Here is a 23,055-nt window from a genome sequence, read left to right as displayed (position 1 = left end):
AACTCACCTTGGCAGTAACAGGGACATGGAGTTCATGGACAGACATATATGTGAACTTTTTGGCGGTATCCAAAATTATGAAAAATAATAATAATTTTAACCATTTCTGGCAATAAAACAGCCGTTAAGATGTTCCAACACCAAATCGATAGCTTTAGCAAGGAATCAAGTCTGCATGAACCACATGCACTTGTGGCAAAACATGCAAAAACATGCTCTGATAATATATGCATTGCATTTGAAACTGGTTGGTCTACACCAGAGACAGCCTCCTATATGACCTCGTCTCACTTGTGTTAAATGTTAATTGGCTTAAGCCTGGAAATCAGTGGCTCAACTAAGGCAATAAGTTGTATATGGAGTTTGAGCAGAAACTTTAAGTTCAAGATGAAGTTGAGATTCATTGCATATTAAATATAAATGCTGCAATTAAATTTGTCTAATGTTCTTCTACCCGGGACAAGTATGTCACATTTTGCAGAAATTAACCAAAAATGTGCGCCTTCTTCTTATTATTATTCAAGATGTTTACGACCGAACAAAATGAAATATCCGTCGGGTGCAGACTGTTCGCCGGTGAAAAGCATTCACGATCCCCAAGGCTTAATTGCTATGTAGCAGTACTTCATTACGGAGGTACAAGTTCACAACACAGGGAAGAAGGATTAAGCTTTACATCTGTCTGCGCGCGCCCGATTGTGACCGAGGAAAATCAGACATTGGCGCTGCGCGGTGAGTGGTCCTTGACCAACAAACAGAACACAGACGCCCATTGATGCGCGTCTATTCACAAGCACCGGGCCAATGCCGGATTGTGCACGACAGCAAATCGCCCTTTGCGCGGTGACTCATTCGTGCATATATTGTGGTCGATGGCTAAGTCCTGGGGGAAGGGCGGGGGGGTGGTGCTGCCCGCTGCGTCAGCTCGGGCACAAACCCACGCACGCCTTGCGGGGAGGGTGGGACTGCTGTGCGCCCGCTTGCAAGCACGAGACACGCTTAAAATTCAACACGGTTTTAAACACATTTCAAATTAACACGTACATCTGTGTCTGGCAGCAGCAGCGGCAGTAGATACTCCCTGTCTGACACGGCACACGACGATGATCTAATAATATACACAGTGCGGCATGAATAGCAGCATGAACAAAACCGCCCTTCGTCAATGTTGCGTGATTGGGTCTACTTTAATGTCATGCTCTTAGTTCTTTCGGTAAAGTCACGTAGGTAAAAAATGAAATTAAAATTAATAAAAATAAAACAACAAAATCACGACGTTTTTATTGTTTTATTTTTATTAATTTTAATTTAATTTTTTACCTAACGTGACTTTACCGAAAGAACTAAGAGTATGAATCCTTGCAGTCACGAAAGCTTCAAATCTAGAACTACTTTAATGTCCACGAAAAATGTGAGACCTAAAGTTACGATGCTAAAGGCAGCTATTCTCAAGTAAACACGAAACATTGGGCCAACATTGTTGGTTCAACGGCTTCGAACCAGTGGGTTATACGGCTCAAGATGAAGGCATTATACTGGTAGAAACCTCCTGGTTCCACCAGCCAACAGGGGATTATTGTGTCCGTCCGTCCGTCGTGCATCCGAAAATGGGAGGGGTGAGGCTGGGTGGAGAGGGGAGGGTGGGGAGGGGCTGGGTGGGGAGGGGAGGGTGGAGGAGGGGCTGGGTGGGGAGAGGCTGGGTGGGGAGGGGCTGGGTGGGGAGGGTGGGGCTGGGTGGAGAGGGGCCGGCTTGTGCCCGCCCTCACAGTCGGGCATATTTGCGGAATACACCACGCCGCCGTTGACCCTGGCCATTGACCGAGCAACCCAACGTTCCTACCAGCTCCCTCCGCAGGAATGTGTTCATTACAAAAGCAGTGACTGCCACCCGCGCGTTCTACAGTTGCGGTAATGCCTCTAAATAGCGATCATCTCACACAAGGCATGAGACACTCACCTGACTCGCGTGAGACACTCACCTGGCTCGTGTCAGGGTCACACTCACCTGCCTCGTGTCAGGGTCACACTCACCTGCCTCGTGTCAGGGTCACAGTCACCTGCCTCGCGTGAGACACTCACCTGCCTCGTGTCAGGGTCACACTCACCTGCCTCGTGTCAGGGTCACGCTCACCTGGCTTGCACGGCCGGGCAGCCCGAGTGGGAGCGAGACGAAGCCACTCGTGCGGGTCACGTGGCGAGTGGCGAGTGAGCCCAGGTGGATCGCAGCGTGCTGCCCAGATGGCGGGGGCCGGGTTACACACACCTGGCCCATCTCCCGTCCTGCAATCCACTCGGCATCACTCACGGTGATGTTTGCACATTCCCCCGATATCCCCACACTCCCCTACCCCACGCACCGTGCTCTATGGAGACCACCACCACCACCACAACCCCCACGCGACCCATGTGCGTGAGACAAGCACCCACTCCTGCGGGGAGCGGTGGCGCAGTGGTTAGAGGCACCGCGCGCTCCGAACCCGGCTACCCGAGTTCCGATTCCCGCTCATGGGCAACAACCGTGGCGAATTTCTGAACAGGTCGACTCAGCCTTAAAACGAGTATCTGGTGCAGGGTGTAAACACATCAGCGCCGAGGAGACAAAGGCGGCCGGGCGCACTGCTGGCGACCTGTGCGCCGTGCCGGCCTTCATAGGTGTCAGTCGCGAAGAGCACTTGCCCCAACAGCCTGTTCAAGGCTATCCATGTGGAACTTTGTCTTGCACTTCTTTCCCATCTCTTTTTCGAGACATCTTTGACGAGGCCATGATTGCAAAGCACTGTTTGCCATTCATCAACGCACGCGCAGATATTTCGCCGTTGTTCAACTTCGTGTTTTTTATCTCGTATTTTTATTATTATTATTGCACCTACTACTCCCACAGCACTGTACTTACTTAACATTTACACCATTGGAACCTCATTTGCCAGTAAAAAATATGATAATTGGTTTTTTACCCTTCTATCTGGCAACAAAACTGACACCTTTTACAAGGAGTCATGTTTACATAGACCACAATACCTGCAGTCATAATGCAAACAAAAAACACAACTCTGATAATGTGTGCACTGTCCTTGAAGTTGATTGGTCCACACCCGAGACAGCTTTCCTTAGAGCCTAGTCTCACATGGGTTGGACCAGATGAAGGGTAAAAAAACAATTATCATATTTTTTACTGGCAAATGAGGTTCCAATGGTGTAAATGCTTAGCCCGAGCTCTCATACTCTGATGGTGCATTGTCTTTGAGTTGTGCGCCTTTTGGTGTCATCCGGTCCAACACCATGTGAGACTAGGCTCTAAGGAAAGCTGTCTCGGGTGTGGACCAATCAACTTCAAGGACAGTGCATACATTATCAGAGTTGTGTTTTTTGTTTGCATTATGACTGCAGGTATTGTGGTCTATGCAAACATGACTCCTTGTAAAAAAGGTGTCAGTTTTGTTGCCAGATATATATTTAACGTTATTATTTACCCACGATGTCCGTTCATCGGGGGCTGAGAGCTTAGCCACCGATCGGCACGGTTGGCTACGCAACGGGGCGAAAGAACTTCGGCACACGTGGTTCACGTGATACTCCGACTGATGCTCCTACTGCTGTTGTGGAGTGACTCATGCAGCCAGCTATGGCTGCAGAGTTTGGAAGTACATGTTGTTGACGTCGTTTATTGTGAAAATTCTGGTCACGGTTCCTATGACCACTGTTTCGTTGCTTTTAAGGCTTTATTTTGGTGATTTTCGAAAAGTTTTTTGGTTTGCCCATGTTTGTTTGTTGTAGTACAGAGTTAGACTGATGGCCTTAATCTAAGTTGTCTTGTGGTTGTTGTTGTTGTTGTTTGACTTGCATCCCACTGGGATATTTGCACAGGGTTGATTTTTTCTGCAATATTTTGCTGTCTTTTCTTGGATTTTCTGTTTGCACATAGTCACTTTAAGATGTTTTCTTGTTCATGTTTTTGTTTTTTGTTTGTTGCGGTTGCACCCGATTCAAGAGCCGAATGGCTCACAGGGCTATACCTAATAAATGAACTTTGAACGCCGGATTGAACGCTTCCTCGTTGACCGCGGCGGCTGCCACCCAAAGCCCGAGATCGCTTCAGCTGCTCCCAGACACGCCGAGGGTGCTGCTGAGAGAATTCACTCGCTCCCAACACAAGGGACACTTACTTCAAAAGAGCAACCGCTGCACAGAGCCGCCAAGCGTATGTTGGTCCGGGCAGTGATTGACGCAGGATTTTGAGGGGAGGGTGAGGGTGGGGTGCAGATGTACGGCAGAGTTGCAGAAACGTGGCCTTGGCCACGAATGGCCACGTGCGAACGGGCCACGTGGAGTGGAATCACGCGGACGATTTCTAAATTCTAGCCGACTCCAAAACCTGGGAAATATGCACCTGTCATCGAGCACCTATTAAGCTGAATAGGTGATGCGGTCAGAACTCTCGGCAAGGAGCAAAAACCACCATCGTCGAACAAAGGCGGTGGTCACCGCATCGCGCGCTTTCAGGCGCGCTTCTGCGGCCGTCTGGAACGCTCTTCCTTTCCGATGTTAGGAAGCCACTGGGAGCTACGCGCTCTGAAATCTCGGGTGAAAACTCGTTTCTTTAGAACTGATTTTTTTCTTTTCGGTTTGTTTTCCTCCCCCCGCACCTCCGATTAGCGCGGTTGGCTACGTGCGGTGCGAAAGAAGTTCAACACGCGTACTGTACATATAGTACAACGTAGGCCACCTTTGCTTCACCAGTGCTGGTGTATACCGTGCCACACCAGGTAATGCGTTGAGGCTGTGTTGAGGTGCCGCGGTTGCATCAGTGGTCAAAGCACTGAACCGGTAACCACTGCTATTGTGTTCCAACCCAGGTTATAGACACGACCCAACCTTTCAATCTTTAAACCAGGTTCTCAAGTGCAGCGGTCTGATGATGTCAACCCAGCCATCCATTTGATTCGTCTCAATTGCGATAAAAGAACATTGGTTTCGTGGCTCCACAGCAAGGGACGCAAAGAGAACGTGCAACCACTGTTACCAGGGGAGATGTGTCCGCGAACAAATTCCTCCCGCAGCCGTCCTTCCGGCAACGCGGTGCACTGCTTTGCGAGATTTTCAAATGGATTTCTGTTCCCATGACGACGCAATGCCATTGGCATGGTCGGTCTTGAGCGTTGGGAGGAAAAAAAACGACCCAAACTACTTGCCCGATGATGCTGGATGTAATTACCGGCGAAACGTCCGAGTCAAAAATTGTAAATGTTGTGGATTCACTCTTCAACACACCGGTGGGCTAAAGAAGTGAACTATTTGTCTTTTGTCAACGTGACACTTTTTTACTGATTGGCCGTGTCGGGTGGTGGAGGGTTACGACACAATTATAAATAACGCGATCTAAACCAAAAACGTTTTTTATGACCACATTTTTTTCTCCGAAAAATCCTTGGGTTGACACGGAAGTTACCTGCTACAGCCGCGAGCGGTAACACATTTCCACCGATTTTTCACGATCGTAGCTTTAAGTGATCAGGATTGCAACGCGTTGCCCAAACCGTAGCAACGACGACCAAAAAAAAACCCACTGCTGTTTTAAAAAACGAACAATTCGCGACTTGCAGGAAGCTGAGACAGCGCGGATGGTTTTGGAAAAAGAAATAAAACGATTTCCAGGGTTTAACGAGAATAAAATCGGTTGAATTATCATGTTGTCGTGAGAATGGGGCATCGCAGAACACCATGGTACAACATAATGAAACAAGCGCATGCAATTACGGAAGTTTAAAAGTGTTCTCTGCTTCTTGTCACACACATTTGCAACACGAGATCGCACGCACGCATGCCTGCCGTGACCTCTTCCTGCTATTATTAATTCAAAATTGTGTTTGTATGTCCCCATTATTATTTTTATTGCACAGGGCTCACATTGTATTTGCTCCGTGGTGCTCCTTTAGATTCTATGCCTCGCTTCTCATCACGGTCACCGTCCACATTTCTCGCTCCGCCGCATCCGGAATCAGATTCTCGATTTAACTCTACGAGGAATCCGAAAAGTCATGAAGCTCCTTTTCACTGATGTCCTCTCATCTGGTCTATGGAGCGCACTGCCAATTGAGATCAGATCCGCTGAGTTTAATCTCCACCTTCAAATCTCAAAAAACTCATCCGTTCAAAAATTCAGAATCTCGATTTATCTCCCACGCGGAATCCGAAGAGCCATGAAGCAATTTTTTAACAGATGTCCTCTCATATGGTCTATGGAGCGCACTGCCAATTGAGATCAGATTCGCTGAGTTTAATCTCCACCTTCAAATCTCAAAAAACTCACGTCCTCAAAAGGTCTTACAATCTGGCTTGAATTCCTAGTCTCCCACCTTGTATATTCCGTCCCTTGAATGCTCTCTATGTTGCTCTAATGTTTTATATAAATATTCCATTGTTTTTTTTTATGCAATATATTTTTTAGTATGCTTAATATTGAATACATTTACTGTTCGGTGCTTTGAGCTGCCCTGCGTCTCAGCAGCCCATCTCGTTGCACCTACAACACGTGGCCGAACCCTCTAAATCTCTCGCCTTACCTCGCCTTCCCAAGAATATCAGTAGTAGACCCTGAGGCGCTAACCACTTCATTTGCGGAGATATTCCCAACATCCATCTTAGCGCTCTCGTCTCTTGCCCTCTGTTCACGCTTCCCTTCTTCTGTCGTGCGCACTTCTTCCTGTGCCGCCTAAGCAGCGTCGCCACGGGCTGCGTATGTGGCAGTAAAAGTCACCTCGGCGGTAAAAGCGAGCGGTTTGCAAAATGGGCTTACATAGCCGAGCTTAGTTAGGCAATAATAAGTATAACCCGTAAAAACAAAGTTTTTCACTATAAATCCTTTATATGCGTGGCGGCTAGAGTCCTCTCGTCCTCTGGCTTGAGATGGCTGCCACCCATGGGTCAGATGATTGCATTGCACCATTAAGCAATTGGTAATTAAATATAATATTTTTGTCCTAAAAAGTGTAAAATTTTGGAAAAAAATTTTCACGAACATTAATTGTCACGCACAACGAGTCTGTGTGGAAAATGTCAGCTCGATTGGATCACGGGAAGTGGGTTAAAAAACGACCGAAAGATTTGCACGGTCCTAAGCAAGCAAGCGAACTTAATATAAAGGATTTAAAAACGCAGAACACGTGTCTGGAGGTGGAAAACGCCACCCCCAGCTCTTCCGCACTCCCCCCCCCCGCCCATAGATGCCAGCCTTTTGACCCAAGATGCTGCGTAACAAACCTAGGAAACAGAGAGGCTTCCAGAGTTCATCGGGCACTCCTTTTCGACAAACAGTGCCGTTGTGTACGCTTTTTTTTCCCCCGGTCACCTGGCAGCAGGTGCAGTGCCGGACTAAGCTAGTGCGGGGCCTGTAGCATATGTTATGAAGGGGCCCTAAATTAAAAAACAAAAATAAAAAATATTAAAACACAAATTTCTAACTCGCATAGTAAAGTAATTGTATTTTTTCATTTGCTATACAGCCGATCGTTCATAAAAGTTGAAGGCAGTATAGTACTATAGTAACAGAGCAAGTGCAGAATCACTGAATCGGAATTGATAGGTTAAAAGTATTTATCGCGGGGCCCTTGAAAGTGCGGGGCCCGTAGCATATGCAGCTACTTGTGCTACGAGGATAATCCGGCACAAAGCAAGTGGCAAGGGATGTGCGCTCCGAGTCTTAAAGATGTTGCAGACCCACTTCTGTCTGTCAGTTTGAACAAGGCCGTAGCCATGGAGTCAACATTGGGGGGGGGACCAAATCTTCCAGGGGGTTTGGGGGTCGTCCCCCAGAAAAAAAAAATCTAAATTTGAAAACTAGTTTCCTGCCCAAAAATATTTTAAAATTCACTAACACATTGGATGGGATTTATTTTTTACAATAATGTATACTAGTGTATTGTATTACATTGCTATTTTGTTTTCTTTTTTTTCTTTTCATCTTTCATTGTATGTAATGGCAGAGATTAGGGATTAATAAAGTACAACCATAACCACAATAATATAACCAGAAATCTATGCATTGTTATTTGAAGACAAGTCCACATATTGTGGCCAAGGTTTAGCAAATTGTTGTTTCTATTTACATAGCATAGCAATTTTTTAAAAATATTTTTATAGCAATATTACGGCCTTGAGTTTGAAACGCTCATCGACCCACCAAACTTGGTCACAACATCACGCAGCAGCCGTAGCACGGTTGCGCAGTCGATAAGCATTTCGAACTGACGAGCAAAGAGTTTCACACCTCCCGCAGCCCTCTCAGTGGAGCTCCGCGTGTTTACTGGCCGTCTGCATTTATATGCCAAAACAACCATTTTAGAAAAGAACGCTCATTTGCTGAAACTGGAGTCGCTAAGGCACAATTATGCAATTTGTCCTCGCTGCCGTTGCGTTCTACCCACAACAACCCTCGTCGCGCATGTCAATGTTGCGTATTATAATTATACTTCAGTAGTGCACATATTTAGCCTTTTTTTTACATTTTCTGCTGCTTAAATGGAAAACATTTCGCAAGATTATTGTGTGGACTATAGGGGCATCGTAAGGGTTGGGGTTAAAGCCGTGCAATCTCCTGCGTACCAGGCGAGGGAGACAAGATCTCACCACTTCTAGATTTGAAGCTTTCGTGACTGCAAGGATTCATATTTTTAGGTTTTTTCGGTAAAGTCACGTAGGTAAAAACATTAAATTTATAAAAGTAAAATAAAAATCAATAAATAAAAAATCACAACATTTCGGAGGCAACACAAGCCTCCGTCTTTTTTTTACCTACGTGACTTTACCGAAAAAACCTAAGAATATAAACATCTCACCACCGCAGCACCCCACAACAAAGCAGTCATCGCCCCCTACTGGCAGGCTAATGCCCAATTAACATGGGTCCTTTCTTGCCAGTATCAAAGTGTAATGGCAGTAGAGGCAACCTACGGTGTGAGTGGACTAGTGACCACAGGAGGTAATGACAGGGGAGTCAGCCTACGGTGTGAGTGGACTAGTGGCCACGGGAGGTAATGACAGGGGAGTCAGCCTACGGTGTGAGTGGACTAGTGGCCAAGGGAGGTAATGACAGGGGAGTCAGCCTACGGTGTGAGTGGACTGGTGGCCACGGGAGGTAATGACAGGGGAGTCAGCCAGCGGTGTGAGTGGACTAGTTGCCACGGGAGGTAATGACAGGGGAGTCAGCCTGCAGTGCGAGTGTACTAGTGGTGGCCACGGGAGGTAACGACAGGCGAGTTAACCTACGGTGTGAGTGGACTAGTGGCCACGGGAGGTAATGACAGGGGAGTCAGCCTACAGTGCGAGTGACTGGTGGCTGCGGGAATGATCGAGAATAAGAGCGTGGCCAGGTAACGGAAGAGGACGGTGGAGTCTGCCGGTAGAGCGATCTAGAACCAGCGAGAAGGTTCAGAAATGGGGGCCTGGCCTCGGACCGTACATCAGGGAGATGCGCGCGAGATTCGGGGCTGTTGCAGCGGGGGTCTCTGCCTGTCCGAGTGTGAGCACATGGCTCCTTAATAAAATAAACCATCTCAAGACAAGTGCGTCCAAGTTATCATTGCAAACCTATAAGAATAGGTTTTACCCTCTCTGACAATTACCAGAGCATGTTTTTGTTTGCATGTTCAACACAAGTTCGTGTGGTTAATGCAGGCATGATTCCTTGCAAAAGGTTTCTGTCTGGTTGTCATAACATCTTAACACCTGTGTTATTGCCAGAAAGGGTAAAACCTATTCTTATAATGCCCAACTGCAGGCCAGGTTCTGGGGTCATCCTGTGCCCCAGAGACAGACGAAATAAAAACAAATCACTCGTATTATTATGAAAGTTACATCTTTTGATTTTGATGCATGAAGCCAGACCCACTGTACTGGGTGAGCGAAACAGAATGAGCACGCCTGAAAACCATCGACGTGGGTTCCATTAGCATAAAACAGCGCATCATTTACTGCAGCGCGCTCGGCGTTTTTATGTGGCACGGCATTTCTGTCGGGCTCGAGATACGCAGCAATTCACCGGCATGCGGCAGATAACCAGGGTCACGGAGGCGAATCTCAACTCCCGGTGTTACACGCCAGCTCACGAAACAAAAACATTTCCGTCGGCGGACTGCGCCGTTCGGCTAGAAATAATCATCCAAAGGTCACGGGGTCACCGCGGTCAATCCCTACTCATGGCACCCACACCGCGCTAGCCCGTCGCTTCCTTCCGTCCGCCTCATCCTCCTGGAACTGTTGCCCAGTCACCACCACGTGCAACTCGGCTATTGCCTTTGGCCGATCACCTCACTTATAAAACGCATGCGAATTACACGTTGATACGTACGCAGTAGTGCGCCCGTTTACGTCGGGGGATGCGTTCCTGGAAGCCGCGACGACGAACATCAAAACGACTTCGACCGACGAAGCGATGGACGGGGTAGCCGGTGGTGGAGGCTACGGAGCAAGGACGGACGACGATGCTGTCAGCGACGTGAGCGTGGGTCGAGGCGATGCAGTTTGTTTTTGGTAGTTTGTTCGTCCTTCCTATTCTTAGGTTTTTTTCGGTAAAGTCACGTAGGTAAAAAATTATAATTAATAAAAGTAAAATAAAAATAAAATAAAAATCACGTTTCGGAGGCAACACAAGCTTCCGTCTTCAGGTGGAACCGTCACAGCACGATTGCTGTATCAAGCAAGAGAAATTCCAAGAAAATCGTCCTTGTATATATACTGGTTCGTCTTTCCTCCCGCAGCTCTCCGATTAGCACGGCTGGCTACGTACGGTGCGAAAGAAGTTCAACGTACATACGCACAACACATGGACAAATGCTGTACAACACCCACACACCTAGCGTTGACAACCAACACTTCAAATGACGGTACTTTTATAGCAGCATGCACGACTAAACAATCGACACTTAGACGATCATATCAATACCTATACAAGCACCTCCAGCACGATACATATAGGGTCAACGTGACAGGCCAACAGCCTCTGTGTAGACATTATTACCACGCGATGAGTGGACTGCATTGGCTAAACTGTCCCTGTAACGCAGTGCGTGAAGTGTGGCCGGTTGTACATTGGTGTCCACCGTTCAACGACTGAACATTGAGTGTGCGCTCACTCTCACCCTCGCACCTTCGAATAGCGCGGTTGGCTACGTACGGTACGAAGAAAGTTCAACGTACCTGTCACAGACAACCAAGACATCGGGCAGCCGTACGTCACAACCGCCACAACCCACACAGGAATAGAGTAACCACACAAAAAAAAAGCCAACACATTTGAGAATGCAACGTTGAAAAAAAGCGCTGTCGTTCATTTTCTACCCACGTGACTTTACCGAAAGAACCAAGAGTATAAAGATATTGTGTTATAAACGTGATCTGTGCTGTACTTTAAAGGTTCGTTACGCCATTCGCATAATGGGCGCTGCGCTGGGACAATCAGTTTTCATTTCAGTTCAGTTTCATTTATTTGGTGTAGCCCTGTGAGCCATTCGGCTCTTGAATCGGGTGCAACTGCAACAAACAAAAAACATGAACAAGAAAACATCTTAAAGTGACTATACAATCAATCCACAACACACCTGGCCTAGCGTTTCAATGAAGATATATTGCAGGGCTGCTCCTTGACCTGCTCACGCGAGCATCACGCGGTACTCATCGTCACTCGATCGTGGTCCTAAACCAGTGGTGGACAATCAACATTCCTATGTCAGAAGCCGAGGGTTATCCATAAGGCAAATTCTATTTCAGTCTATACCGTTGTTGTAGCAGCTATAATCTTCAATGCACACATTTCTCGACTTGCTGTGAATTGTAAAGTTACACGTGCAAATCGTAAACATCCTCAAACAGTCTAACAGTTCATCTTCTTGGTTCTTTCGGTAAAGTCACGTAGAAGGGAAGTAATAAAATAATAAAAATAAAACAATAAAATAAAATAATTCTCACGACGTTTCTCAAAGTTCAACGATAACATGTTCACTCATTTGCATTCTAGAGGCGAAGTGCTTCATGTTGCCCGCTCCCCTCCCGTGTTGAATGGCGACCGACTGCTCGACAAACCGTTACACGAACGCCGACCATGAGAAGAACAAATGCGTTGGTTCTGCAGAGGAAGACGCAGTTTATACACACGGCCGTCTGTGACTAATGCGTGCGTGCGGGCGACATTCGATCCCGCAAAGTTGTAGCGTTAAAACGCTTCCAGGATAGCAGCCTCCGTCGGCACAACGCGGTCCGAGATGACGGCCTGCCCCCCCCCCCCTAAGGCAGAGACGGATCATACTGCAAATATTATCCATTCGAATAAAACGACAGATAAAAGTTGTTATTTATAAATCCTTTATATTAAGTTCGCTTGCTTGCTTACGACCGTGCACATCTTTCGGTCGTTTTTTAACCCACTTCCCGTGATCCAATCGAGCTGACATTTTCCACATAGACTCGTTGTGCGTGACGATTAATGTTCGTGAAAAAAAAATTCCATAACTTTACACTTTATAGGACAAAATATTATATTTAATTACCAATTGCTTAATGGTGCAATGCAATCATCTGACCCATAGGTGGCAGCCATCTCAAGCAAGAGGACGAGAGGACTCTAGCCGCCACGCATATAAAGGATTTATAGTGAAAAACTTTGTTTTTACGGGTTATACTTTTGTTTTATTACCTACAGTGGCAAACAGGTAGCGATGTCCCTTGCGGTCCACTTCGCATTGCTCTCACGCACCCCCAGCAAAGCGACGCTGGGGCTGGGATAGGGGTTGCCACCTCAGAGTTAGCAACAACAACAACCACAAATGGACGCGTCAATCGAAGAAGAGTATCTTCACAAGAGGGGAAGAGGGGAGCGCTACCCGTGCGTCGTCGTGGGACGGCGTGTGTGTGTGTGCGAAATTATGCACCTGACAAAAACACATTCCTGCGGAGGGAGCTGGTAGGAACGTTGGGTTGCTCGGTCAATGGCCAGGGTCAACGGCGGCGTGGTGTATTCCGCAAATATGCCCGACTGTGAGGGCGGGCACAAGCCGGCGTGAGTAGGTTAAACGTTGAGTTTTATAAGGACACCACGGGGTGACCAGCCATCCCCACCCAGCCCCACCCCTCACCCAGCCCCACCCTCCCCACCCAGCCCCTCCCCACCCTTCCCTCCCAACCCAGCCCTCCCCACCCAGCCCCTCCTTACACGACGGACGGACACAATAATCCCATGTGGGCTGGTGTAACCAGGAGGTTCCTACCAGTATAACGCGATTGTTATTGAAGCTTTCGTGACTGCAGGAATCCATACTCTTTGGTTCTTTCGGTAAAGTCACGTAGGTAGAAAAATAAAATAAATCACGACGTTTCGGGCGCAACACAAGCGTCCGTCATCAGGTGGGAAAGCGTGGCTTGCTGCTGAGGCAGACTGTTTTACAAACAGACGCTTGTGTTGCGCCCGAAACGTCGTGATTTATTTTATTTTTCTACCTACGTGACTTCACCGAAGGAACTAAGGAGTAGTGATTGTTATTGTCGCGGGGCCACTTAAGAGATTTTTTTTCCCCCAGGAGGGCTTCCTTAAAGAATTAAAAAGAACGGGGCGATCCTGGGCAACCCCAGGCTGGTCCAGACTCCGGCAGGTGAATGTGTAGGGCAGCCTTGCCATGACGGTACAGGAATGAGCACGTTTTTTTGGTAGGACTACTCCCGATCCGCTCCGAGTTCGGCGGGAACAGATTTTATTAGTAGCTGAGAATAAATGCGAGGGATGTGAATGCTCAAAAACAATTGCTCGTGGCGGGAAGCCGTTAAAGTATCTCATTACGGCTTTAGCCGCGGCGGCAGTATGTGTTGGCCTGTAAACACGCTGCGTGACAATCGGGATGGTGGAATTAATTCTCAAATTCAGATAGGTGTGGCGATGCTAACGGTGCACTAGTGATGCCACGCGTCACAGGTTACAATAATGTACAGTCCTGCAGGAACAAAGTCTAGATTATATTACATTTTAGGTTACATTTTTCTCAAATATCACCGATATATATATTCAATCTAAATGCATAGTGATTTCAATTGTACGGTAATTTCTTGTCTTGCAAATGTATTGATTCGTGTTTAACTATGCTTCATCGAACACTGTCTGCTTTTTGTCACGTGTGTTTTTTGCTGAATTTCGCACAATGCACGTTTTGCAATACCCTCCGCTTGATTCTTTAACAATAAACATTATTTGGTGATGCTGCTGCTGCGTGGACAGTGGCGGAGAAGCACAAACAACAACAATCAATGCATTCGTCAATAAGAGTGGGTTTAAAATATATATATATAATTGGAGACGTTACGACCATGGTTCTGATTCACTCACTTAAATCGTTTATTTTTTATTTTAAGGCGGTGTTATTGATGGACGTGTTGAGATTGTCTGGTTCTATATAAAGTCGATTCATAGTAAATCTGACCCACCCCATATCCCACACTGACGCTTGATTTATAAAAACCAATCATTCCCAACGAATTTCCCCAGAATGTATTTTTAGCAATGGAAACTTAAAACGACATAATTCTAGCAATAAGTTAACTAACGTCAAAAAACACATTTTCATCCATTCCGTCTACCCGCTTGCTCGACAAAGGCTTTACCGCGCCTTGTCGGTCACTGGGGTTGTTTGGCCATACTTCACCCACGCTGGTCCTTGGAGGTTGATGCAGGGGCGGGCACGATGATGCAGTGCGACCAATTCAGGCATCATTCGCCACCGACGTCAACCGTGACCGGAAATCAACCTCAGGTTGGCAGGTTCGCAGCGCGGCGCACTTACACCTCCACCACCACCGCCACCACTCTCCACCCCACGTAGCGTCAGGATTTTAATCACAGGGTAACCGCCGAGCAGACGACGAAAACCAGCGCGGTACTAATCTTCACCGACAAAGGCATCGTTAGTGGAAAGCCGGAGAGCGGCGGGTGATTCCCCGAGTTCAGAGCGGGGTCAAGCCGGGTCACTCGCTGGCCTTTCTGGACATGATGGGGGCCACCGCCTCGTTCTCGATGGACACGCTGGCAGAACGCTGAGCCGCGGGAAACACCTCTCCCTCCCCCAGGATGGTCTTCATGTAGGACGGGGACGTGATTTGCTGCTGTCCGGCACGGATTGGCTTCACTGCAAGCACAGAGACAAATTCGGGGGAGCACCGTCACCGGTGACAAAGACGACGGCGGTGATGGGCTTAGCGAGTCATTGAATTGTCGCCGGCGTGTCCGGGAGAAAATTCCTGCAGCTTTCTCATTGCCCCATCCAATGATCTATCGTTAAAATCATCAGATAAGGGGATATTTTGCATGAGCATTTGCAACAATGCTCATCTCGACTGGTGGCCAATCCGCTGTTGGATGAGGGCCTCCCCACGCACGTGTCGGTCGTGGGGGCTTTTTTTGAACATGCTTCACCACAGGGGACAGTGCGGTTCGGTTTCCCCACCGCAACCAAAGGTAAAGGTGCAGCCCTGCAATGTATTGCTCGTGCCACTGGTGGAGGAAGGGCCTCGATTTGAGGACGCTCAGTAAAACCCCCTCGAGATGGATATTGGGCCTACTCTTCCACGCCGGGCAGACGTCTCGAAAAAGAGTTGGGAAAGAAGTACAGGACAAAGATCCCCCGTACAGCCTCAAGAGACTGTTGGGGCAAGTGCTGTTAGCGAGCACCTGTGAAGGTCGGCACGTCTAGCCGCCTTTGTCTCACCAGTGCTGTATTTACATATAGCTGAGTCGACCTAGGGGAGGCCCAGGACCGGTTCAGACAATCGTCACTGGTCTTGGCCGTGAGTGGAACTCAGGTCGCCGGGTTCGTAGCGCAACTCACTAACCGCTACACTGACGCTCCTCCCTTTTACGCACACACACAACATACGTACGCACACACACACAACATATGTACACACACAACATATGTACACACACAACATATGTACAGACACACAACATACGTACACACACAACATATGTACACACACACACAGCATATGTACACACACAACATACGTACACACACACATAACATACACACACACACAACATACGTACACACACACACAACATACGTACACACAATACACACAACATACGTAAACACACACACAACATACGTACACACACACACAACATACGTACACACACACACACAGCATACATACACACACACAGCATACGCACACACACACACACAACATACGCACACACACACAACATACGTACACACACACACAACACACACAACATACGTACACACACGCACAAACATACACACACACGCACAAACATACGTACACACATACGCGTACACACACACACAACGCCGAAGAAGGGGGGGGGGCGGCACCGCCGTACCGATGTGGCCCCGCTGTGCCCCGCCGCGCTTGCGCACGGCCTCCTTGATGCGCTCCACCTCGTGCTGGTATTGCCGCCGCTGCTTGGCGGCGCCCTCCTTGGCTTCGTGCAGCGCCGCTTCCAGGTCCTTGACGCGCTGCGCCGTGCTCCGCAGGCGCTTCTCCAGCTTGGGCAGCTCGCAGCGCAGGTCGGCGTTGTCGCGCACCAACTGCGCCGCGCGGAGGGGCAGGCAGGCGGCGAAGGTTCGCGGAGACCCGCGGCCCCAACTCCCTCCCCTTCCCCCGTACGGTGCGCTGTTGCGTGGTTTTCCGGGACCGGTGAAGTGAACGGCACCTCGGCCGCGCCGCCGATCACGGCGTTCCCTCGTTGTTCGCGCCAAGGGATACGCTCCGGGAGGTGCGAATGATATTGGCCTACGAACACCGCTATCTTTACATATTCCTTGGTTCTTTCGGTAAAGTCATCACGTAGAATAGAAATAATAAAATAATAAAAATAAAACATAATAAAATAATTCTCAAGACGTTTCGGCCACAACGCAAGCAGCCGTCCTCAGGTGAAGAACAGCATCTGTCATTCAGACTCTGTCTTCTCGACAGACCTGTTCTTCACCTGAGGACGGCTGCTTGCGTTGTGGCCGAAACGTCGTGAGAATTAGGTCTGTCTTCTCGACAGACCTGTTTTTCACCTGAGGACGGCTGCTTGCGTTGTGGCCGAAACGTCGTGAGAATTATTTTATCATGTTTTATTTTTATTATTTTATTATTTCCATTCTACGTGACTTTACCGAAAGAACCAAGAAGATGAATCCCCGTAGTCATGAAAGCTTTAAATCGAAATTTATCTTTACATAATCAAGGGTTTTGGGTTTGATCGCGTAAGTTTGAATGCGTCGTAACTCTCCACACACTCGACACAGCCAGCGAGGTTCGTCACGTAAACAACGACGCCAATTAGTTACTACTTCAGTCCAACCGGTACATTTACTCTCCAACACACCGGTGGGCTGAAGAAGTAACTAATTGGTGCGTTGTTTACGTGACAAACCTTGCAGGCTGTGTCGGGTGGTGGAGGGTTACGACACATTTATACTTACGCGATCTAACCCAAAAAACTTTATTACGAATAATATTGATCATGGAAGCCTACGTGTTAAACACCGTAGTTTTTAAACGCATTACCTTAAATGAATACGCAAATAAGCTATTACAAAAATGGAAATTATCAGAACACAAAAATAAAAAAATTGTTGTAATAAACATAAAGTAAAAAAATATATTGAAGTATTAAATAATAGTTTATAAATAAATTTACCGTATCTCACCACCATCATCTCTCATCACTTTCTCGCATCACATTCCCTCTCATCACTTTATCTCATCACGTTCTCTCTCTCTCGATGCACTCGTGTAGAGTTCAAGATGCGATTCGCGGATAGTCAAAAATCGCGGACAGCAAGATCGTGACAAACGAGGGAATGCATACCACGAAACGCTCATTTTCTCGACCTCAACGGGAGATACGCCGATTAGGGCGCTGTGCGGGAACGTGCGGCCATGAATCGCAAATTAATTCGTCGAGTGGGGCATCCACGAAGGAGCTCGTCAATCGCGGCCTCGTCATCTGGCTCTTTGTTTGCGGACGACAACGGACAAAGCTCTCCCCATCCGCACCTAGTTTACACAACAAAGGCTCATTCCTAACAGCGTGCTTCAGCCGCACCGAACCTCACAAAAATAATATTCAGGGCCTACCTTGGCTCCTCCCACCCTCAACCAGTATATATACGAGGACTGTTTTCTTGGAATTTCTCTCACTTGATACAGCTATCGTTGCTGTGACGGTTCCACCTGAAGACGGAAGCTTGTGTTGCCTCCGAAACGTCGTGATTTTTATTTTATTTTTATATTTATTTCATTCATTTAAATGTTTTACCTACGTTACTTTACCGAAAACAAACCTAAGAATACAGCTCTCCCTGGTGGCTGCCGCAGTTTGGTTGGCGGCGAGCGCCGGGTCGGTGCTGTGCCGGGTCGGTCCTGGCGCCCCTCTCACCTGCTTGTGCACCTGATGCAGCTGCTCCACGTTTTTCTCGAGGAACGCGATCCTGTGCTTCTGCGCGATGCTCCCCCCGGCGTCCTCGTCGGCGTCTGAATTCTGCGAAAAGGTGAGTTTCACGAGGCTCAAGATGTGCGCGGCGAGCAAACGAGAAAATGACTTCTAATAAAACTTAAACGATTTTTTGTATTTTACCAGGTAAGGCCCACTGAGCTGTGTAGCTCTTTTTCAGAAGCGACCTGGTCACAAATTATAGCTCAACGAAGTGGCTTATCATGTGGACATTTATAGCAGCCAAATACTCTGAACGCATGTTGATTCTAAATGCGGAGGGAAAAACTGGAGGATCCGGAGAAAAATCAACGCAACCACGGGGAGAGAGACACGCAAACTCCAAATATACAGGCTTCAGGGTCAGGGTTAAACCCATGCCCTCTTGTATACCAGGCGAGGCACCACAGCTATCCGCCGTGTTCGCCGCCCGTGATTTCTGGCTGTGCCCAGTGCCGGATTATCCGAGTAGCAAAAGTAGCTACACATGCCCCGCACTAAATGTTTCAAGCTAATCAATTCCAATTCAGTGATTCTGCACTTGCTTTATCACTATACTACGACACCGCCTTCAACTTTTATGAACGACTGAATGTTTAAGGTTAGTGATTTGTATTGTATATCAAATGAAAAAATACAATAGCTTTACTGTGCAAGTAAAAAATTTGTGTTGTAATATTTTCGTGATTCTTTTTATTTAGGGCCACCTTTATCACATATGCTACAGGCCCCGCACTAGCTTAATCGGGCAATGGCCGTGCCGCTTTGTGTAGCTCGGAATAACGTCCGAGATGTTGGCTATCAACAACAAGGCAACTCCTATGACTAATTGAGAATGGGACGCAAGCGTAGGATTGATCACCCTGTCGCTGGCCGCCTTTGGGGAGGGTGTATCGTGTGAAAGGCCGAAACACCCTAGGAACCAAAGGTTCACTACTGACGATGCGCTCCCCAAATTTCACCAGGCTCACTGTTCATGAACTCTTGGAAGTGCTTGCACAAAGGATAGTAACATCTCATCCTGTGTTCTTGGAATCGACGGTTCGCTCCCGCGCGCCGGGAGCTTCTCCAGGCACTGGCCTGGAAGCTCGTGCACGGCACAAACCGCAAGTAACGGCCGTGGAAAAACCGCGCGGCCGTGTCACATCCGTACACGTCCTTCCAAAATAAACCAGCCATCAGACACGGCAAGGGAAATGTTAGTGTCGACCACTCAAGGCTTTGTTCAGCACTCTTTGTATGTGCGCTGCACTTTCCCCCGTGATTGTTTTGTCGAGCGTGTGGCGTTCGTTACCCGTTTGAGTTTTGCCGACAGGTCTGAAACGAGCATCTTCCTTAAGCTGTGCAAAGTCTTCAGTTCTTTGGCCTGGAGGAGACAAAGCAAAAACCATTACTCTCAACCGTATCGAGCGTCATTTGCACCCCAAAATGTATCACCATAAAAGAAGCTTGCCAAAGACAAATATGGCACGGTATCCAACCGCCACTTACCACCGATTCTTCCAATCCTTTGAGCTCCTGCTTGGCCTGCTCACGACCTTCATTAATGACGCTGCCATAACACGTACACGGCAGAGAATAAAAACAACAACAACAACAACAACAAAAAGAAGCAACTTTTCACTTGAGTTAAGCAAGACAAAAGTGAAAATCCGAAGGAGTGCGAGCCGACGAGATAAATACTGGGTGTATCTCAGCGGCGACCGCTCACGCGAGCTTGTTGAGTTTCTGGCTCTTTTCCTCTTCCTCGACCTTCAGCTTCTGGTAATCGGCACGCAGCGTGTCCTGCTCGAGCGTGTGGCACCGGTTCGCGCTGCGAGAGCAGATAATGAACATCCGTCAGGGGATTTCCTTGGGCAGTAAAGAAACAACGAGAGAGCATTCGTCTTTCTAATGAGGTTTCTTGTTTTGACAAAAGCACGGTGGCTTCGTGAGACACGCACAACATTGGCAAACAATGCACTTTTAACATTCAACTCGAATCGTGACAACATCTGAGGGCGCATCGTGCGGCGCGTTCAGATGCGCTTCTGCGGCCGTCTGGAACGCTCTTCCCTTCCGATATTGGGAAGCCACTGGAGATGTGCACTTTTAAATCATCTAGATTGAAAACGAATTTCTTCAGAACCGCTTTTGTCCTTTCCCCCGTGCCTCCGATTAGCACGGTTGGCTACGTACGGTGAGAAATAAATTCAAGACACACACGCATACAAGGCGACGTGCACACAAACACTCGTGTGCATGGGGGGGGGGGAAGGAGCCGCTTACTCCTGGAGGCGGTCGATGAGTTTCTGCTTCTCCTCGTTCTCATCGCGCAGGCACGACAGCTGCTTCTGGTGCTTCTCCCTGTGCAAGGTCATCTGCTGCTCCAGCGCTTTCTGCGAGGGGAGGGGGGGTGGAGGGGGGGGTTACGGCGGTGCAGAGAGCCGTCGGCTGACGGTTAGCGGCCACACGGCAGCGGCGGGCTCGGGCGCGAGAAAGCAACCTCCGTCTTGACCAGCGCGCGCGGGGGGGGGGGGGGGGGGTTACACGCGCACCTGCATGTTCGTGGAGTCCTGCAGCATGTCCTGGTGCTCCTTCTCCTTGTCCTTGAAAGCCGTCTCTTTCATTTGCTCTGCCGTCGAATGAAAGAAGGAAACGAGCGATAAAAACCACGGCGGTCGCATCGTCAGCGGCAACGGTGAGGGGCTCCCTGAAGGAGACGCTCAAAGATGAACGACGAGATGGCGATGATTCGATCCCACTCGAAGCCATCTGCAGTCCTGTTAAGCCACTCAGGGTTGTCTCAACAACATATATTGTGTTCTACTGAGGACCCTCACAACGAAGTCTTACAGACCGTGTTGGCCAGAGCTGCTGACGAGGACCTTTTATGGCCGATGTGCCATGCCAGATACTTATTTAACGCCGAGATGACCGAGGACAGGCCCAGGATAGCTTCAGGTAGCACAATACTGCACGTACTGGACATCTTTGAAAAAAGAGCTCATCGGATTCCTCCAGTAGAAATACATATTCTGATTCTGATCTGACGTGGTCAAGAATGGGCTCCTGGGTCACTGGGACTCTAGCAAGGACCACAGAACCGCCATTCCTTAATAAGGTTTGGCCCGAATATCACAATTGAGGTCAGAACTTGCCACGCTAGACAGACCGATACCACGGCCAGTGCACTGCGGCCACGCGCGGTGGCCAATGATGATCATCACAGTGGGCGATTATATTCTTGTGCACGGTGACAGGAGCTGAATGCCAATGTTGTGGTGTGCTAGCCGCGACGAGAAGGCTTCAGGAGAGAGTTTAAAAGTGTTGCTATTCATCCTCTAATCGAAGGAGCGCAGACCAGAGTGGTTTACTCTGGGTGGGAGACAGTGGCCTTCTCGTAGCCCACCTGTTAACCTGTTTCCGTATTGCCTCAAACGCAACCGCATTCGAGGGGAAATGGAAGTCGTTAATATGAACCCGGATAGTGGGGGCGATGACCCCCGGGCTCACCCTGACTGCTGATGTTGGCAAGGTCCTCGTTCAGGCTGTCGACCGTCTCCTCCAGCAGCCTCTTCTTCTGCTCCACCGTCTGGACGTAGTCGCTCATCGACTTGATCTTGGCCTCGTGCTGCAGCGATACGTCGCGACAGAGTGAACACGCGTGGACCAAGCGGGGGCATTGGCAACCGTAATAATCAACGACGACAACAACAACGACAAAAACGACACGCAGGCTCACTGCGCGCTCCCGCGAAGCATTGTGGGTAGCGGCGTACATCACGTGGTTTCAGTCCATCAAGGGGGATGAGTTTAAACGAGCAAACTCTGAACCGGTTTCAACGTTATCGAGCTCATCAGCAAAGTCGGGCTTGTTAAACACATTACTGCTGGTTGCACAGATGTTCCTGGCAACAGGCCTTCATATAAAAAATATGCATCGCATAAACCTTAATTATATTAGAGTCGATATAACGGAAGAATACAAATACGTTAAGAGCACGTTGTAAATGTCAATTGTGAAATTAACTCTTGGCAAAATAACCATCTCTTATCCATTATGTATGAACGTCAATTATACTGTCACTCTGCCTGGCCCATCAGTGTGATTATCTGCTTACTCCTTACCACACCCTCATCACAATAATTTGGCACCTTCGCTGGAATTGTATCGATCCATTTCATCAATGCATTAAGTCTCATTACGGTTGCCAATTCGAACGCCATTACGCATTTGTTTAGGCAAATTAAGAGGCGCAGCCCTGCAATGTCTCACTGACGCCTCTGCTGGCAGAAGGCCCTTCACCTGGGTGAGCTCTAGACATCCCCCTCTAGAGACTATTTGGTCTACTCTTCCGTGCTGGTCGGACATCTGGGAGGAGGTGCCCTAATCTTACTCCAGCAACACCTGATACCACCAGGTGGACAGAGGCGTGGGGATTGAAGAAACCTGCACCATGAATCGGCCATCTCTGATATGCATGTGTATGCACGTTGAACTTCTTTCGCACCGTACGTAGCCAACCGTGCCAATCGGAGGTGCGGGGGAAGGACGACAAACTGAACACAAAAAGCGGTTCTAAAGA

The 23,055-nt window shown here is 48.3% G+C and overlaps 1 protein-coding gene across 1 annotated transcript in view; it reads right to left on the bottom strand.

Annotated features, from left to right (window-relative positions):
• Positions 1-14,344: 14,344 nt before the first annotated feature.
• Positions 14,345-23,055, bottom strand: part of LOC144726808 (kinesin heavy chain-like) — a 30,131-nt gene continuing 21,420 nt past the window's right edge. Inside the window, exons 17-25 of the mRNA XM_078605768.1 lie at positions 21,983-22,100; positions 21,025-21,101; positions 20,756-20,865; positions 20,199-20,300; positions 19,979-20,039; positions 19,782-19,853; positions 18,434-18,535; positions 16,379-16,586; positions 14,345-15,155 (exon numbers count right to left, since the gene is read on the bottom strand). Of these exons, the coding sequence (XP_078461894.1) occupies positions 14,995-15,155; positions 16,379-16,586; positions 18,434-18,535; positions 19,782-19,853; positions 19,979-20,039; positions 20,199-20,300; positions 20,756-20,865; positions 21,025-21,101; positions 21,983-22,100 (1,011 nt within the window). The 3' untranslated portion in view covers positions 14,345-14,994. The remainder of the gene's footprint in view (positions 15,156-16,378; positions 16,587-18,433; positions 18,536-19,781; positions 19,854-19,978; positions 20,040-20,198; positions 20,301-20,755; positions 20,866-21,024; positions 21,102-21,982; positions 22,101-23,055) is intronic.

This window comes from Lampetra planeri, chromosome 1, assembly GCF_965212315.1.
Source record: "Lampetra planeri chromosome 1, kcLamPlan1.2.h2, whole genome shotgun sequence".
NCBI classification, from domain to species: domain Eukaryota; kingdom Metazoa; phylum Chordata; class Hyperoartia; order Petromyzontiformes; family Petromyzontidae; genus Lampetra; species Lampetra planeri.
The sequence above is the reverse complement of the archived record's forward strand: the minus strand, read 5'-3'. Positions and strand labels throughout refer to the sequence as shown.